Source organism: Malus domestica, chromosome 13, assembly GCF_042453785.1.
Source record: "Malus domestica chromosome 13, GDT2T_hap1".
Taxonomy (NCBI): Eukaryota; Viridiplantae; Streptophyta; class Magnoliopsida; order Rosales; family Rosaceae; genus Malus; species Malus domestica.
The window spans coordinates 15,380,227-15,396,215 of NC_091673.1; the positions used below are offsets into that span (position 1 = coordinate 15,380,227).

At 37.5% G+C, this 15,989-nt stretch overlaps 1 protein-coding gene, 1 long non-coding RNA gene and 1 other non-coding gene across 3 annotated transcripts; 2 read left to right on the forward strand and 1 right to left on the reverse strand.

Annotated features, from left to right (window-relative positions):
* Positions 1-914: 914 nt before the first annotated feature.
* On the reverse strand, positions 915-6,656 carry LOC103453087 (glucose-1-phosphate adenylyltransferase large subunit 3, chloroplastic/amyloplastic). Its single transcript, XM_029091606.2, has 15 exons — positions 6,180-6,656; positions 5,285-5,398; positions 4,714-4,887; positions 4,455-4,547; positions 2,982-3,065; positions 2,834-2,889; positions 2,646-2,739; positions 2,443-2,555; positions 2,268-2,340; positions 2,047-2,127; positions 1,854-1,940; positions 1,652-1,756; positions 1,449-1,555; positions 1,297-1,357; positions 915-1,186 (listed from the first exon to the last, which is right to left on the reverse strand). Exons 1-15 carry the CDS (start codon positions 6,405-6,407, stop codon positions 1,085-1,087), a joined length of 1,572 nt encoding a protein of 523 aa, XP_028947439.1. The 5' UTR covers positions 6,408-6,656; the 3' UTR covers positions 915-1,084.
* A 4,103-nt stretch (positions 6,657-10,759) lies between these two features.
* LOC139190566 (uncharacterized) lies at positions 10,760-14,972 on the forward strand. Its single transcript, XR_011574873.1, has 5 exons — positions 10,760-11,014; positions 11,115-11,219; positions 11,321-11,397; positions 11,487-11,597; positions 14,701-14,972. It is a non-coding gene; the product is annotated as an uncharacterized lncRNA (long non-coding RNA).
* On the forward strand, positions 14,190-14,294 carry LOC114820791 (small nucleolar RNA R71). The gene has a single exon (XR_003768269.2). It is a non-coding gene; the product is annotated as a small nucleolar RNA R71 (small nucleolar RNA).
* Positions 14,973-15,989: the final 1,017 nt, after the last annotated feature.

Sequence of the window (15,989 nt, forward strand, 5' to 3'; positions counted from 1 at the left end):
TTTGGAAGAAGACATGAATTTCAATTCACGAGCTGCTTCTCTATCTATAAGTTATATGGTTTTCTCTTCTGGTCTGACTCAGTAAATCATTGTTCAATTCCTCGAAAGTAATATTAGTTCTAACGGAAATGCTCAACAGGAATGAATTTTCTGTTTTCAAGATTCCGAAGTACCTCTTGAAAACATCCAAAATTTCCAATTCTACGACAATATACGCTTGGTCTTTGGTATGCCATTTTCGAGTTGATATCTTGTGATGTATCTGTATTCTATTAACTTACTTTTAGGAAATCTGACAACGTGGAAGTTATCTCCTTGTTTCAACGGATATAGCAGCCAGAGGGGTTGACCTGCCAGACACTACTCATATATACAACTTTGATCTGCCAAGAACTGCTGTTGATTATCTTCATCGAGCTGGAAGAACAGGTAGGAAACCGTTTTCAGACAAGAAATGCTCTGTTACCAACATTATAATGTCCGAGGAGCGGTTTGCTTTGCAAAAATATGAAAACGAGTTGATGTTGAACTGTGAAGAGGTAATTGTATAGAATCAGTGGAAGTCTCAGTCTGTAGCTCTAGGAGTAGATTATGTATCCCTTTCCTCGTACAAGGAAAATAGTACAATGAGAAAGGGTAAAGTGAGAACAATTCCGGTAGATAACCACAAAGCAATCATAAATGCTTCATAGCATAAGAGCATTTGTGGATGCTCGATTAGTCCTTTCTCTTAATCTTCAGGTTTCATGAATATGTAAATCTTTGCACGCTAGACAGTCAATATACATTGTCTTAACTTTTTGATGGACACGCATACAGTTAGACTGAATCATAACTCGTTCTCGGAAGTGGATTCACAGAATTCGCGTGCAAGGGAGTTGTTACTTGATTCGGTTATTTTAGGAACAATGAAATGGCATAGTTGCTTATAGCTGCTTGATGTTTGCAAAATAACAAGGTTTATACACATCCGGAACATGATTGTCTTGCTCTACTGACATGAGTATATATGGTGATTGCTATTGCATTTTCTCTTTAACTTCCATCCTGGTATACCCAAAAACTACAAGGATGGAGGGATGTTTTAGATCACAAGTCCGTCAACAATGGTCGAATTTTTCAATAGGATGGTTATACCAGAGCGGATGTAGAACCCTTCCAACGATCTGTCAGCTTCCTGCACGCCCTGAAAATCCATGCATAAACGTTGAGAACAAATAGACTAATGCGCGTGGACGATTTACAGCCGTTAATTGTTAGAGGTTACTATTAACAGAGACAGAGGGCACGTCGTACCTCCGAGTTTGCAATAACAACGTTCTTCCCGATCCTTGCGTTCTTGTCGATGATGCAGTCTCTGCACATGACATCAAGAGCCATGATAAGCAAATTATTTTGTTGAACACTGTAAAATTCATAAAAGATAGGGAGGTTTAAGCAGGTTGTACTTGATTTTCGTGTTCTCTCCAATTCCGACGGGAACTCTTCCTTCAGCTAACAGCGTCACTCTCTCAGAATCGGTTTCGTAGTAATCAGCACCGAGCATTACTGTATCCTGCGTGCATTTTGACAATTTGCAGTTTGAGTTGCTCTTTCGCGTTGAATTTTAACAGATTGAGATTAACATTCTGTGGAATTTTATGGGACTGACCTTCAAGTGAACGTTCGAGTTTATTCGCGATCTGATGCCGACAACGCTGTGCTCTATGAAGCTGTCAGTTAAGAAACTTCCATGCGATATGATGGAGTCAACAATCTGCACAAAAAGGAGGCAGATTAATGTTTTATATATGTTGGCGTTTCAGTAATTTTGCTGGGAGCTTCAAGTGCATATCAAAGACAGAGCTGACAACCTTGCTGTTGTCAATCTTCGATGGAGGCAAGTTTCTTCTTGAAGTATACATCGGCTTTGCTGCATCGTAGAAACTAAACTTATTTGGCTGAAAGGTCGGGAAAAGAAGGGTACGTTAGATTCTATCTGTTACAGCAGAAGCTGCTTCTGCCACCATAGAAACAACCACCATTCGGAGGATCAGCTTTGCTTACATGCTCAGTGAGGGCAAGGTTGGCCTCGAAGAAGGATCGGATGGTTCCAATGTCTTCCCAGTAATCATTGAAGAGATAAGCCTGCACAGCGTTTTCACATGAAGAAACGTCATGGAATGCTGAATGAACCCTCCAGGCAGAGCCAAAACACAAAGTGATAAGCAAAGGTAATTGAGTTCAAGTTAACGTAGAATACTCCCAGACAGAGATTTGATATCGACCTTTATGAAGAATTCCTTAGCTGAGGCAGGGATTATCTCTGATCCAAAGTCATTTGCAGTCGGAAAACGCCATCTGACTCAAATAGTTAGTGTAGTTTTCTCAAATTTCTTTTACACAGGGTGCGTGTTTGTGCGTTTGTGATTTATAAATTTTAATTCATAATACGACTGGCACCTTAAGAGATTCAGAAGTATCTCCTTCTTGAAGACATACACTCCCATGGAAGCAATGTATGGTTTCTTCAGAGCTTCCTCCACCGAAAGTCCCAAAACGGTCGTATCTACTGCCTGCAGATTGATGTATGTACCAAATCCAGCATACAGGTATTCATATTCCAATGTCAATTCAGATTATTGTAGCTTACGCATGAGTATTACCATTGCCTTCAGGTCGTCTCCCTTAGGCTTTTCGCTGAATGATAGGACCCTTCCCTTCTTGTCTATCTTCATCAGACCGAAATCTGAGGCTCGGCTATCAGCGAAAGAGAGGAAAGTCTCAAAAGGTTGATGGTCAATTGCTATAACAGAAACTGGAGTTGAAAAGAAATGTGTTGCGCAAGCTATACCTGTCATCCATCGGTAAACAAGAAATGGTAATATCTGCGCCGCTCTGCCTGTGATTCTGCAGTTTAATTGAGAGGTAAAGTTTGACGTATTTGAGAATTGACCTTTCGAATGTTTTCAGTTGAAGCAAAATTAATTGTTCCGCCTTACTTGAACGTAGTCCAAGTAGTCCATTCGATACAAATGATCTCCGGATAGAATCAGCACATCCTCAATGTCCTTGCTTCTTGCATCCTGCAGCATGAAAAGCCATGCTGAAGTTTATAACGCCTCCCAAATTTAGGTCATCTGACTCGAATTTTATACAAGATATGAAAAATAACTTCGACGGGAAAGGGAGAAAGACAGTAACTTCCACTCTTTAATTCTTAATTTAATGCTTAGTCCTTAATGGCTCTTGCTCTTTAATATAACCCATAGCTCTCCAGATGTTCCCTCAGGAACGATTGAAGATCTTGATCTTAACTGATTCCGTTTTCTAAAGAAAAATGGCCATCTAGCATTGTTTCCTAATCCTACAAGCTTTCGGGTTTGTCAACGGTTCCCTGGCAAAGACGAAGTTAATGAAAGGAAATTCTCTGGGAAACGTACTAAGTAGGGTACAGCTATTGTATCCCTCACGGTCCCTGACAAAAACGGAAAGCTGGCTGACACTGTCTTAGGGTTCGAATCGGTTAAGGATTACATGAACAGTTCCTCTCCCTTTGGTGACATTGTTGGACGGGTTGCTAGCAGGATACGCGGCGCTGCATTTCCCCTCTGAATGGAACTCTTTACAATATAGTTCCTAACGATGGTAACAACAGGATTCATGGTGGTCCAAAAGGATTCAGTCTTGTGATTTGGAAGGCAAAAAGATATGAACAAGAGAGCGCTAACCCTAGCATCCATTTCTCATATCACTGCTCTGATGGCGAAGGAGGATTTCTGGGTGATCTCCTTGTTAGTGTGATGAACAAACTCATTCGAAACAACCAAATGATTGTAACAATGAAAGCCACAGCTCTAAACAAGCCTACTCCAGTGAATCTAGCCGAACATGCTTTCTGGAACCCAGGTGGTCACAGCAGCAACATTTTCACCATTATGTACAGATTTTCAGATCCCATTTTACACCGGTGGATAGCCAGTTTATTCTACTGGTAAAATTGTGTCGGTGAACGAAACACCCTTGATTTCACCTCATCTCACAGCATCAGAAGCAGGATCAAGAAACTGCCTAACGGTTATGATATCAACTATGTGCTGGATGGTTTTAAGGGTGACAAAAAAAATCCGGAAGAGTGTTGGAGCTGGGGACAGATGCTCCAAGCATGCGGTTCTACACCGGTAACAACTTGAAGGGTGTGAAGGGAAAATGTGGATGCGTTTATAACCTACACACAGATCTATGTTTGGAGACTCGAGGCTTCCCTACCGCGGTAAATCATAGAAATTTCCCTTCACAAATTGTGACCAAATGGGAAAGCCTTACTATGCTGTTCAAGTTTACTACTTCTCCACAGCTTAGTTTTACATGGAATTTTCTGTCCTTGATATGTATTAGCTTTTTCTTGAAGCTCAAGAAACAAAGAACCATTTTGAATTTTTTTTCCTGTTTACTAAATTGCTGTTTGTGAGTACCTCAAAAAGCCAATGGAACTGTCTGACGGCATCTGCAGTACCCTGGAACCACCTCTGCCCTGCCTCGCCGGGAGTTTGAGTAGCTGCTAGAACCTGGCATAGAGCGAAAGAATGATAGGTGATCTTGCAGAACATACATTGGCATAAATATAAATTCTAAATGCAGGCAGGCTAATCTTTACAGGGTTTGCGTAACATTTTGTACTTGATATACTTGGTGCTGATTAAGTCGGGATTAATTATGTTAATCGAAATGTACCTCTACATATCCGTCCCCGAAGGAGGTGCTGCTGCCAAAGTTGTACGCTCTGGAAATGTGTCTGTTGAGTGATGCTGAGTTGAACTGAGTGAGGATATAAACTTTGTTGATTCCACTGTTGATGCAGTTACTCATTGGTACATCAATCAGCCTGTATGCTCCTCCTATTGGAACCTAAAATGAAGAAGAACAAATGTAGAACAAGTAAGGGCAACATCCTCAACACCTTAGCGCCGGTTTAGTAACCATTTCGTTTTTTGTTTTTTTTTTTTCGGAAATAAAATTTGTCATACACTATTATGCTAGCAGTAACGCGTTAAACGTATGATCACTGGTTGGACTTACAAAGTCGCATTTAATAGATATTGTTTAAAACACAATGCGCACAAACTAGAGCAGAGTGCATCACATCTGCTATTTGCATTCATATTGTATCGATAATATATGGATATGTATATTTGTTATAACCATTATAAATGACACGTTAATTGTGTATTATTTAAAGAATGGACGCCTGTTTCATAGTCGGATGGAGTAAAGCTTGAAGTTTTGTAACAAGGAAGAGACTTACAGCAGGTTTTGCACGCCTCTTGGTGAGTGGGAAAAGCCGAGTACCAGCTCCGCCTCCCAGTATGATTGCAACGACCGTCCGTGGATTCCTCTTCCCAATATCTATGTCCCCCAACTGTCATATCCACCCAAAGCCCGTATATTAACTCCATATCATATGCAATGTTAATTGGGTAAGTATTAACATATCAAAGGCTTCTTATCAAGCCTAATTTGACAATGTTTAAATTTTCGTTTAATAATGCTAAGTTTATCGTCACATAACATTAAAGTCTAGTGGTATTATTCTTAACTTGTGATTGAGTTATCTTTGAATATTAAGGATAACGAGTTTGATACCAATTTATTTCCCCGCTCCATAAAAAAAAATCTCAGGCCACTGTATAAATATATGGTTGTACCAAACAAAATATTATTGCTCATTTGTACAAAATTTCAATACCATATTATGTGAAATGTGATTATTAAATTAACATTTATTGAAATAAATGATTTATTGACCTGACATGTATGTATTGTTTGTCATATAAAAAAATGCGGTTTGACTTGCATTATTGCTTTCGTTATTACTAAAATAAAAAATACAGTAGTTTTGGCACTCATCTTTTAGCCATATGTACTCGTAATGCATTTTTTTGAAAGTTTTTCTACGCTTGCAGAAGGCAGTAGGAGGCTAAAGAAAACGTGTTAAAATCACTAACCAAGAAAAAACGTGAACATTGAATAATGCCAAGCAATCTAAAGCCCAAGTAAACTTCAGAATTCAAGTGATGATTTTGTGGAGAGAAAATCTCATAAAGACACAGCAAATCATGCATAAAATCAAATTTATGATTGGGAAGTAGCAAATTAATCAGTAAGTAATGCTTATTTACGTGGCGAGTTTAAGAGCTCACTTTGGCCTCGCCAGCTATATCAACAGCAATTGACATGCAAACATGCTTCCCAACCCTACTAGTCTTACCACCTCCAAGTTGTAGCTGAGGCAGGTTCAGTTTCTTCCCCATCATCTCTCCACTACAAAACTTCACAAGCCTCTTGTTCCTCCCCGGCGCTCCCGCCGCACGGTGCCATTGGCTGGGGGCGGAGAGCGAAATCCGGCAATGATCAGCTGACACGGCCATTTTTTGCCCTTGGATGTAAATTCCCGGAAGGGGAAGGAAGCAATAGAGCTTGAATGTTTCTACATGGTATGCTTGTTAGCTGTTGGAGGATTAGGCCACGTTATCCGGACTCAATAGCATCCACCAGTTACATATTGTGTTTGTCTTCTAGTCACGAAGAAAAACTTGTAATTGCAGACTAGTCCCTCGTGACTTCTTTGAATTTATGAATCCGAGAAGAATATGCTTATGAGGGGCAGCCCTCGGCACGAGATTTTTGTGCATGCATGCACTATATTGATAGAAAAAGAAAAAAAAATTAAGTCTGTTCAAATCGCTGTCATTGAAAAATATGTCTTAAATTTGATTTCTCTTACCTTATTGAAGTGTTAATGATAATTTTCTAATTAAATTCAATCTGAAACGAAAAGAGTTATTTATAAAAGTTATTTGGGCTTGGCTTCAATTATTTGGATGTTTTACCATTAAATTTGATTTCAAAAATTTTAATTTTTTTTATATTTTCAGTCGCCACCGTTCATGGTTATTTAATCAAGATCGCTTGAGCTCAACTACCAAAATAGTACTAGTGGGAAAAGAAAAATGGAAAAAGTATTAGAACGTCATGGTTTGGAAGGAATTTAATGATCGAGAGGATGAAGGATATGTGTCAAAGCCTAAGAAATTCCCTTCTTTCTGACATCAAATTCAATTCTCATTCACAAGTAAATCCAGATCCTTTTCCTATAGATCCTAGAGATACCGTGATCGTGACCGTTCATTGTACATCGTGCAGTTAATTTTCGTTAGGTATTATTTATATTTAATTTTAAATTTTAAATTTTGGAATGATTTTTGACCGCACGAAATACGATGAACGGTCACGATCACGGAATTCCTAGGATCCCTAAGAAAATGATCTGGTGAGGATCCTTTTCCATTTTCTCTTTGTCTAATATATTATAAATATTGTCTCCCAACAAAATAGAAAGTGCCCCTACATGTAATTTCTCTCTTCCACTAGGTATGTGATAGGATTTTTACTACTCATGTGAACGGGCTTAAATCTCCTATTTTACTTGCAAGAATCACAAGGTTATTGTAGTATAAACGGATCTCGCAATGTCGTCTCCACAGGGACTATTAAATAATTCGAAACTAATCAGATTCCATTTAATTATTGTAAAGTAGAAGTTTAGGTGATTGATTTTATAACCTAATTAAAATAAAAACGAAATTAATGAATTAAAATAAACAATCTGCAATATTAGAGCTAGAGAGAAAAGAAAACAGTTTTGGGAGAATAAAATTAAGAAAGCACTGGGGTTCCACCATCACCTAGCAATCCTATGAATTTTTACCAATTACTTATGATCTACATATGCCACTTTGAAGGTTAGATTTTCCTAATTCATATTCTACTTGGAACCTCCAACATAGAACGTATATCTAACATGCAACCCGTCCGGACGTTCGGATCAAATTTGAACATGAAAGACTCATTATGCTTTATGAAAATCCTTTGAAAAACCATGCAATCCTTAAGACGTGATATTCATCATAAGTGAAATTACAATTATTAATCACAAGAAGCCAGCGTCAATTTCAGGGAAACTTCCGACCAAAATTGCATCAAATTACTTTTCTAAAGATTCTAATGGTGATCAGGCATTAAGACAATTAGATAGTTTTTATCCTAGTAATTAACAATTCAAAGTATGCATGCAATCAATCATAAGCAATTAAATAAAAATCACATATTCATGCTAAGGCTCAAGGCTTCGCCCTAGCAAAAGAAATTAGTTCCGCATACTCATAATTGAAATCATAGAAAATATATTCAAGAAAATGATTGAAAACACCTTCAAGTAGAAAATCTCTAAAACCCTAACAATTCTCTCTGTCTCCAAAGTTGCATAAAATAAAGCGTAGAGAAAAATTGTAGACGGCCAAGCAATAAATCTGCTAAGCCCCCACACAAACCCTAGGAAACTAAAATTAATAAAAAAAACCAATAAATTAGGAAACATAACCTTAAATTAAATGGTAAAATTCGTCTAAAATCTGAACAGCCACGTTTTTTTACCCATAAGCTGCTCCAAAACTGGCCCAATATAGCTGGATTTAATGTTTGGAATATTCTGAACACTTCTCCATAAGGCCACGAACCCATCCGAGGTCATCTTGGGCTCCAAAAATGCAATTTAAGCCCAAAAACGTCATTTTCCAACACTGCGCACTGCTTCTTTATTTTATCGCCACAAAATAACCGCCTGGTGAAAAAATCCCAAATTTTGATATGATCAAGCTAAGTGACTCACGAACGTCCTCCAACTGGAATTACTCCAAAATTTGTCCATTTGATCCTGTTTTGCTCCAGAGGAACTCGAGAGTCCTATATTGAAAATACAATTCAAAGTATCAAAATTCTTCCAATATATTAACCAAAATATACTAAGATTAGGGTAAAATATATAATATAAAATCTATTCATCAAATACCCCCAAACTTAGCTTTTTGCTTGTCCTCAAGCAAAACAGAATAAAAAAAAAACAACAATGAAACAATAGACCTTCCATAAATTAACCTCAAAGCAATCTAGGGACGGTCACCAAACTTAAGAGAATTAAACAATTTTCAAAATAAAATTAACCAAACCTTACACAACATTCTCAAGCGTAATGAGTGACATAACCAATATCAATACAACTTACTCAACCCGGATAGGTATATGCAAACCAAAGCTTCCACTTCAAATCCTCTACCATGAATATCACTCACAAAGGAATCACACATTAAAGGGTAGAGTGTTTCACTCAAATCATGATAAGCAATATAAAACCCCATAAGCTTGCTCTTCATCTCATCTCTTCACTAATGTAAATCAATGCAACACCAAAGATCAAAGGTCTTTACAAGGGTTGTAACATTAGGCTAGGGTATGGGCTATCAAAGAAAGGATAGGGAAAAACTAAAACTTAAGAAATACCAAGATATCTTCATAATGTAATTCAGTCGGCCCTCTTTTGAAACTTGAATCTTCTATTATTGGCGTCCAGGACTCATGTCATAAAGATGGAACAATTTCGAACTCTTCTTTTCTAATTTTTTTTTTTAAAGAATAAAAATAATACTAGACATGGTACCTCGGTACACGCCACTTCTTATTGTAGAACCCAACCTTTATCTTCCTTGATGTCCACTTGGTATCCCTTAAGTTATAGGGTATGGCTAAAATAGGTTAAATGTGTAGGGATGAATGTGGGTGATGAAAGAAAAGGCTAAGTGTTTGGCTTCAAAAGGGTAACTAGGGAAAATGAAACATAAAAAGGTGGTTAGAAAGGCTCAAACGATCCAAACATGGCCTTTATCATCTCTCTAATGTTGCATGACTTAGGATTTCGCCTCGAGAGATATTGAAGCAAGTTCTAGTGAATGATAATGCTATCATGAAACTCACAAGAAAGAATATGCAAGAGGCTCAAAATCTCACAAGGGTTCAATAAGTTTTCACTTTAAATCCATATATAGTTCTCTAAGTAAGAGATAATCATATTGACATTGGTTATTGGTTTAAAATAAACTTGAGAATGATCATGTAAGAATCAGATTAACCATATAAAACAATTGAATTTCCACAAAAGAAGAACCAATTCAAATAAGTTTGTTGACCTAGAAGAAAGCGAATTATTATCATTGACTTATGGAAGGTCTAACTAAACGACTAAAGAAAAAGAAAATCTTTTTGGATTTTTGACATATTTCAATTTTTTTTCCTTCTTTCCAGCCATATAAAAACCATGAAAAACTAAGATTTACTTTCCCACCCCCAAAACTTATTTCACACTTTGTCCTCAAGGTGTGGAAAAATAAAAGAAACTAAATAAACTAAAAAGAAACAAAACTAGAAAAGACAAAACAACAACCTAGACTAAATAAACTAGAAAAAAAAAATTATAAAAGAATCACCTGATTCGAAATCTAGACCTAGGGCCATGGGAAAAGATCATGGTGTGACCACCTTTTAGCCTTGACAAAGAACACGTGGCAGCCATAGGGTTTGAAACCCAACGTGCAAAACAAAGGTCCAATATGAACATTTGATTCCCTTGAGATGAATGGGATGCAGCTGGCATCCTTGAGCACCGAGCCGAACGGCTCTTCTCCCCCTTTAATTCAAACCAAGTCTATCAGACATGGGACAACTCCAGCTGTGTACACGTAGCGCACATCACTGCATTAAGCTCCTTAGGATTCCAAAAGAACGGCTAGATCACTCTTACTTTTCTGAAGGCTTTGTAAACCGCAGGTCTCTCGCATTTCAACAGAGACCGAAAGAAGTCTTTCATTTCTCTCAGCCCCTATGTCGTTACAAAATGAAAAATAGCTCTCCATCTCTCACAGTTTTCTCTCATTTCCCCAATTCATCTATGCTCTCTTCTTCATTACTCTCAAAAACGCAAGAACCTTCTATCTCTTTAGAAAATCAGCCTCCTCCTCTCTCGTAATAGCACCAACCTTGCACCCTAAACCACACAACGATACTCACTCTTCTCGGCAAGAACCCCAAACCCACGCCTCTATCATAGAAATGGTAGCACATTTGAAGCTCAAATCTTCCCACAAAGGTAATCTTCGTCCGTGTTCCCTTTTTTTTTTCTTTTTTTTTGAGTCTTTGAGTAACTGGTTGAACACCATGGTTCTGTGACTGATGCATATTGGTCTCAGGTCTGTGTATAGTATGAATGTGCAAATGTCCATGACCTGAAAGCTCTGCAACGGCTATGGAAAAGGAACAACAACAAAGACTGTGCAGATCCGGTTCCTGCAAAGGTAAAAATCTTGTACTCCGTTCATGATGGGTTCCATTCCGTGAGACCGTTGCTTCATTATGCCTGCATGTAAGTATACTAGTGTCGTATTTGTGTGCACAGGTTTTCGATCTAGAAGCTTAACCCTGACAAGGAAAATTCAAACCAGCTGCAACCTTGCAAATCCAAATCTTGCAAAGGTAAAATTTTATTCTGATGACCCCCCATTTGTGAAAATGCTGCCCATTACCCCCTGGATGTAATTAGACTGGTGTGGTATTTTGTGCAGAACAAGCGGATCCATGATAAATCCGAGGGAAAGAAGAGGGTGGACAAATATCAGTTTCAATAGACAAAAACGGCACAAGCTTCCAAGAGCCCAGATCGGTGCATCTGGGAGGTAAAATTTCATAACCTTGCAAGTTTAATTGTTGTAGATCTGGTAATAATAGTTGTACTCAGTTCTGTGGTGTATGGATCTGTGATTTAACTGTGCCTCTCCTCCATGCATCGTAAAACTGAGCTGCAGAAAATGAACTGCTCAAAATTATGTTTCTGTGCTAGATCTGCAACAATCACCCCCAAACTTGCATCTATGAATGACTGCTTTAAATTTCCAGCATAGTGTAGATGTGGGTGATGTTAATGTAGATTTGCTGCTGGGTGCATGATTCCAATATATGATGCTCTTTATTTTCCACGTTGGCAACCTGCAATTAACAAAGATGCGTTAAAATAAAATAAAATAAACTAAAATAAACTGGGTAAATAAAATCAACCTGCAATTTTCCATTTTTGAATTTTTTTTGTTGTTTTTTTTTTTTGTTTTTCATTTTTTTTTTGTGTGTGTTTTTGTTAAAGTCAAAATCAAACGAAAAATAAGATTAGGAAAGAGTTTAGAAAAATTGGGTTGCCTCCCAATTAGCGCTTTATTTTAAGTCTGTAGCTAGACGTTGCGGAAGTCCGGTGGCTAGATCATTGGTTCGTTCAGAGTCAAAGACTCGTATGCACCAAATTTCCCTATGCATGGTTTTAGTTGATGTTTGGTAACCTTGAATGAGAAATCTGTGCCCTCAGCCTTGATGTCCACATTACCATTCTGAAAAACTTTAGTAACTAGAAAATGACCTTTCCATCGAGACTTTTGTTTTCCTGGAGATGATTTGAAATAAGAACTTAACAACCACACTTTTTTACCAAGCTTTATTTTTGCACAACTTGGACTGCTTTGCAATTTTTTATTGCCCTTGACATTCAAATGTTTTTGGTCAATCTGGTGGCAAATCACATTTTGAGTCTTTATGGGCAGCTTGCTAGTAGATGATCTGGTCACAAAATTGGCATGTGGTAAACCATTTAATACATCAACACGCATGCATTCTTGCTTGTCACTTGAATGTATGCTTGCTTCAAACAACTTGAAAACAACAGTTTGATCTTCAACCCGGAATGTTAATGTTCCGGCTTCCACATCAATAAGAGTTCGGGCTGTTGCTAGGAATAGGCGGCCCAAAATGATGAGTGTTGTCAAATCCTCATCCATGTCCAACACCATAAAATCAGCCGGTAAATATAAATTGTCAACCTTCACAATAACATCTTCAATGACTCTTCTAGGGTAGATAATTGAACGGTCAGCCAATTGAATAATACTGGAGGTTGGCTTCAGCTCACCTTCACCTAAACGTTTAAAAACAGAATAAGGCATTAAGTTTACACTAGCACCTAAATCAATTAAAGCACTTTTAAAATCAGAATTGCCAATAGTACAAGAGATAGTAAAACTCCCTAGATCTTTTTTCTTTAGAGGCAATTTATGCAATAAGACCGCACTGCATTGTTCTATTAGAATTACTTTCTCAGAATCCACAAGCTTCTTTTTCTTTGTACAAACGTCCTTCAAAAACTTGGCATAAGATGGAATGTTCTTGATTGCATCAATTAATGGAAGATTAATTTGAACTTTAGCTAAAGTCTTTATGAAATCTGTCAACTGTTGATCTTTAGTTTTAGGTTTCAACCTTTCGGGATAAGGCATAGGAGGCACATAAACACGTTCTGTAGTTTTTGTGATAGCTTCTGCAGTATTTTCGGATCTGTCTTGTGGCTGCCCAGAAGCTGCTGAAATTGCAGAATCTGCAAAAATTACAATTTTAGTTTGGGGCAGTTCTGCTGCCCGCGAATTTCCAACAGAATTTTCATGTCCGTTGTCATAACTTTTGCCAGACCGTAAAGTCCGAACCGCGTTGCATTCTTCTCGCCCTCTTGGATTAGGTACTGTTTGACTAGGAAATGTACCCGGTGCTCTTTCTGAAACCTGCAAAGCAATCTGCCCAATTTGTTTTTCCATGTTTTTCATTGCTGCCTGTAGATTTTGGATTTCTTGAGTGGTAGTATTTGCTAATTTTTCAATTGCAACCTCCCAAGCAACCTTTGGTGCAGCAGGTTGTTGTACCAACTGTTGAAATTGAGGCCTAGAGTGCTGATCTTTGTCCCACTTTAAATTAGGATGATCTCTCCAACCTGAATTGTAGAAATTTAAATACGGGTCATATCTGGGACGCTGGAAATTGTTAAATGCAATAACCTACTCTGCTGTAAAATCTGGACAAACGTCTTTATGTGGGCAGCTCGTAAAATCGTGAGTTATCATGTTGCAAATGCTACAAGCAACTTGTAAGGGCTGCTGTACAGCAACCTGTGAACCTGGTATTCTTTGTAATAACATGTCAAATTTTGCATCAAGCCTTTTCTCCATTTTTTCAATTTGTGCTGCAATATATGGAGAGCCGTTAGACATCTCAAAAACAGACCTAGATTGTGGCTGCTCAACTGTCCACGGTTGTGTATCTGCTGCCATTCTTTCAAATAACAAACAAGCCTCTTGTGCATTTTTATCTTTGTGCGAACCTCCGCATGAAGCGTTGACAAGAGTTTTTATAGTCATATTCAACCCTCTGAAAAATATATGCATTTGATCAGTAGTGTTAATACCCGAATGTGGACATTTTGTAATCAACTCTTTGAACCGTTCCCACGCCTCATGAAACTCTTCATTTGGTTTTTGGGCAAATGATAAAATCTGAGTTCTTATGTCAAGAGTCTTTGAAGCTGGATAATACTTGTTTAAAAAAATTTCACTGAGTTGGGCCCAAGTTGTAATGCTTCCAGATAGGAGTGTGAGAAGCCATCTCCTTGCTTGATCTTTCAGAGTGTAAGGAAGTCAACGGAGCTTAATAGATTCGGCTGAAAATCCTCTCACCAAAATATTTTTTGCACCCCATTAAAAATTCTGCAATATGCATGTTTGGATCATCAGATGATAACCCATGAAATGTAGGTAGAATATTCAACATGTGTTGCTTTATTTCAAATGTAGACCCTTCCTCCACTGCCGAATAAGTAATACAATTTGGTATATTTGTGGTATGGGCTGTCAGTGAATCACGCAGGGGCAGACCAGCCTCTAGAATTACAAATGTCATTTTTTCTTTGCTGTGCAGGTCTCCAAAATTTAAAGACTGTAGAAAAGTTCCCTGCAGAGGAGGAACCCTCTGCAAAGTTTGCTCCCTGCGTTTCCTCCTTAAATTCTGCTCAAGTTCTGGATCAAGTGGAATCAATTTCTGCACTGTTGAACGGGTGCTGACCATGCACAGATTTATGAAATCTGCACTACTGTACTGTTGTAATCTGTAAATATAAAATAAAAACGAAAATTAATTTTTTTTATATGTATAAACAGCAATAACTAATCGAAAATCTGATTAGAAGGAATTATTTTGAATAATCCCCGGCAACGGCGCCATTTTCTTGATAGGGATTTTACTACTCATGTGAATGCGATAAAAACCTCCTATTATACTTGCAAGAATCACAAGGTTGTTGTAGTATAAACGGATCTCGCAAGATCATTCTCCACAGGGATTATTGAATAATTCGAAACTAACCAAATTCCAATTACTTATTGTAAAGTAGAAATTGAGATGATTGATTTTATAACCTAATTAAAATAAAAACAAAATTAATGAATAAAATAAACAATCTGCAATATTAGAGCTAGAGAGAAAAGAAAACAGTTTTGGGAGAATAAAATTAAGAAAGCACTAGGGTTCCACCATCACCTAGCAATCCTATGAATTTTTACCAATTACTTATGATCTACACATGCCACTTTGAAGGTTAGATTTTCCTAATTCATATTCTACTTGGAACCTCCAACATAGAACGTATATCTAACATGCAATCCGTCTGGACGTTCGGATCAAATCTGAACATGAAAGACTCATTATGCTTTATGAAAATCCTTTGAAAAACCATGCAATCCTTAAGACGTGATATTCATCATAAGTGAAATTACAATTATTAATCACAAGAAGCCAGCGTCAATTTCAGGGAACCTTCCGACCAAAATTGCATCAAATTACTTTTCTAAAGATTCTAATGGTGATCAGGCATTAAGACAATTAGATAGTTTTTATCCCGGTAATTAACAATTCAAAGTATGCATGCAATCAATCATAAGCAATTAAATAAAAATCACATATTCATGTTAAGGCTCAAGGCTTCGCCCTAACAAAAGAAATTAGTTCCGCATACTCGTAATTGAAATCATAGAAAATATATTCAAGAAAATGATTGAAAACACCTTCAAGTAGAAAATCTCCAAAACCCTAACAATTCTCTCTGTCTCCAAAGTTGCATAAAATAAAGCGTAGAGAAAAATTGTAGACGGCCAAGCAATAAATCTGCTAAGCTCCCACACAAACCCTAGGAAACTAAAATTAATAAAAAA

What these genes read in the sequence shown, in the direction of transcription:
- LOC103453087 (XM_029091606.2), bottom strand. Translation starts at nt 6,407, where the DNA reads ATGGCCGTGTCAGCTGATCATTGCCGGATTTCGCTCTCCGCCCCCAGC. An exon ending in ACCTTGCCCTCACTGAGCAT is followed by an intron (nt 1,941 to 2,046) that starts GTAAGCAAAGCT and finishes CCGACCTTTCAG; the next exon opens with CCAAATAAGTTTAGTTTCTA. An exon ending in CGAAGATTGACAACAGCAAG is followed by an intron (nt 1,757 to 1,853) that starts GTTGTCAGCTCT and finishes CTTTTTGTGCAG; the next exon opens with ATTGTTGACTCCATCATATC.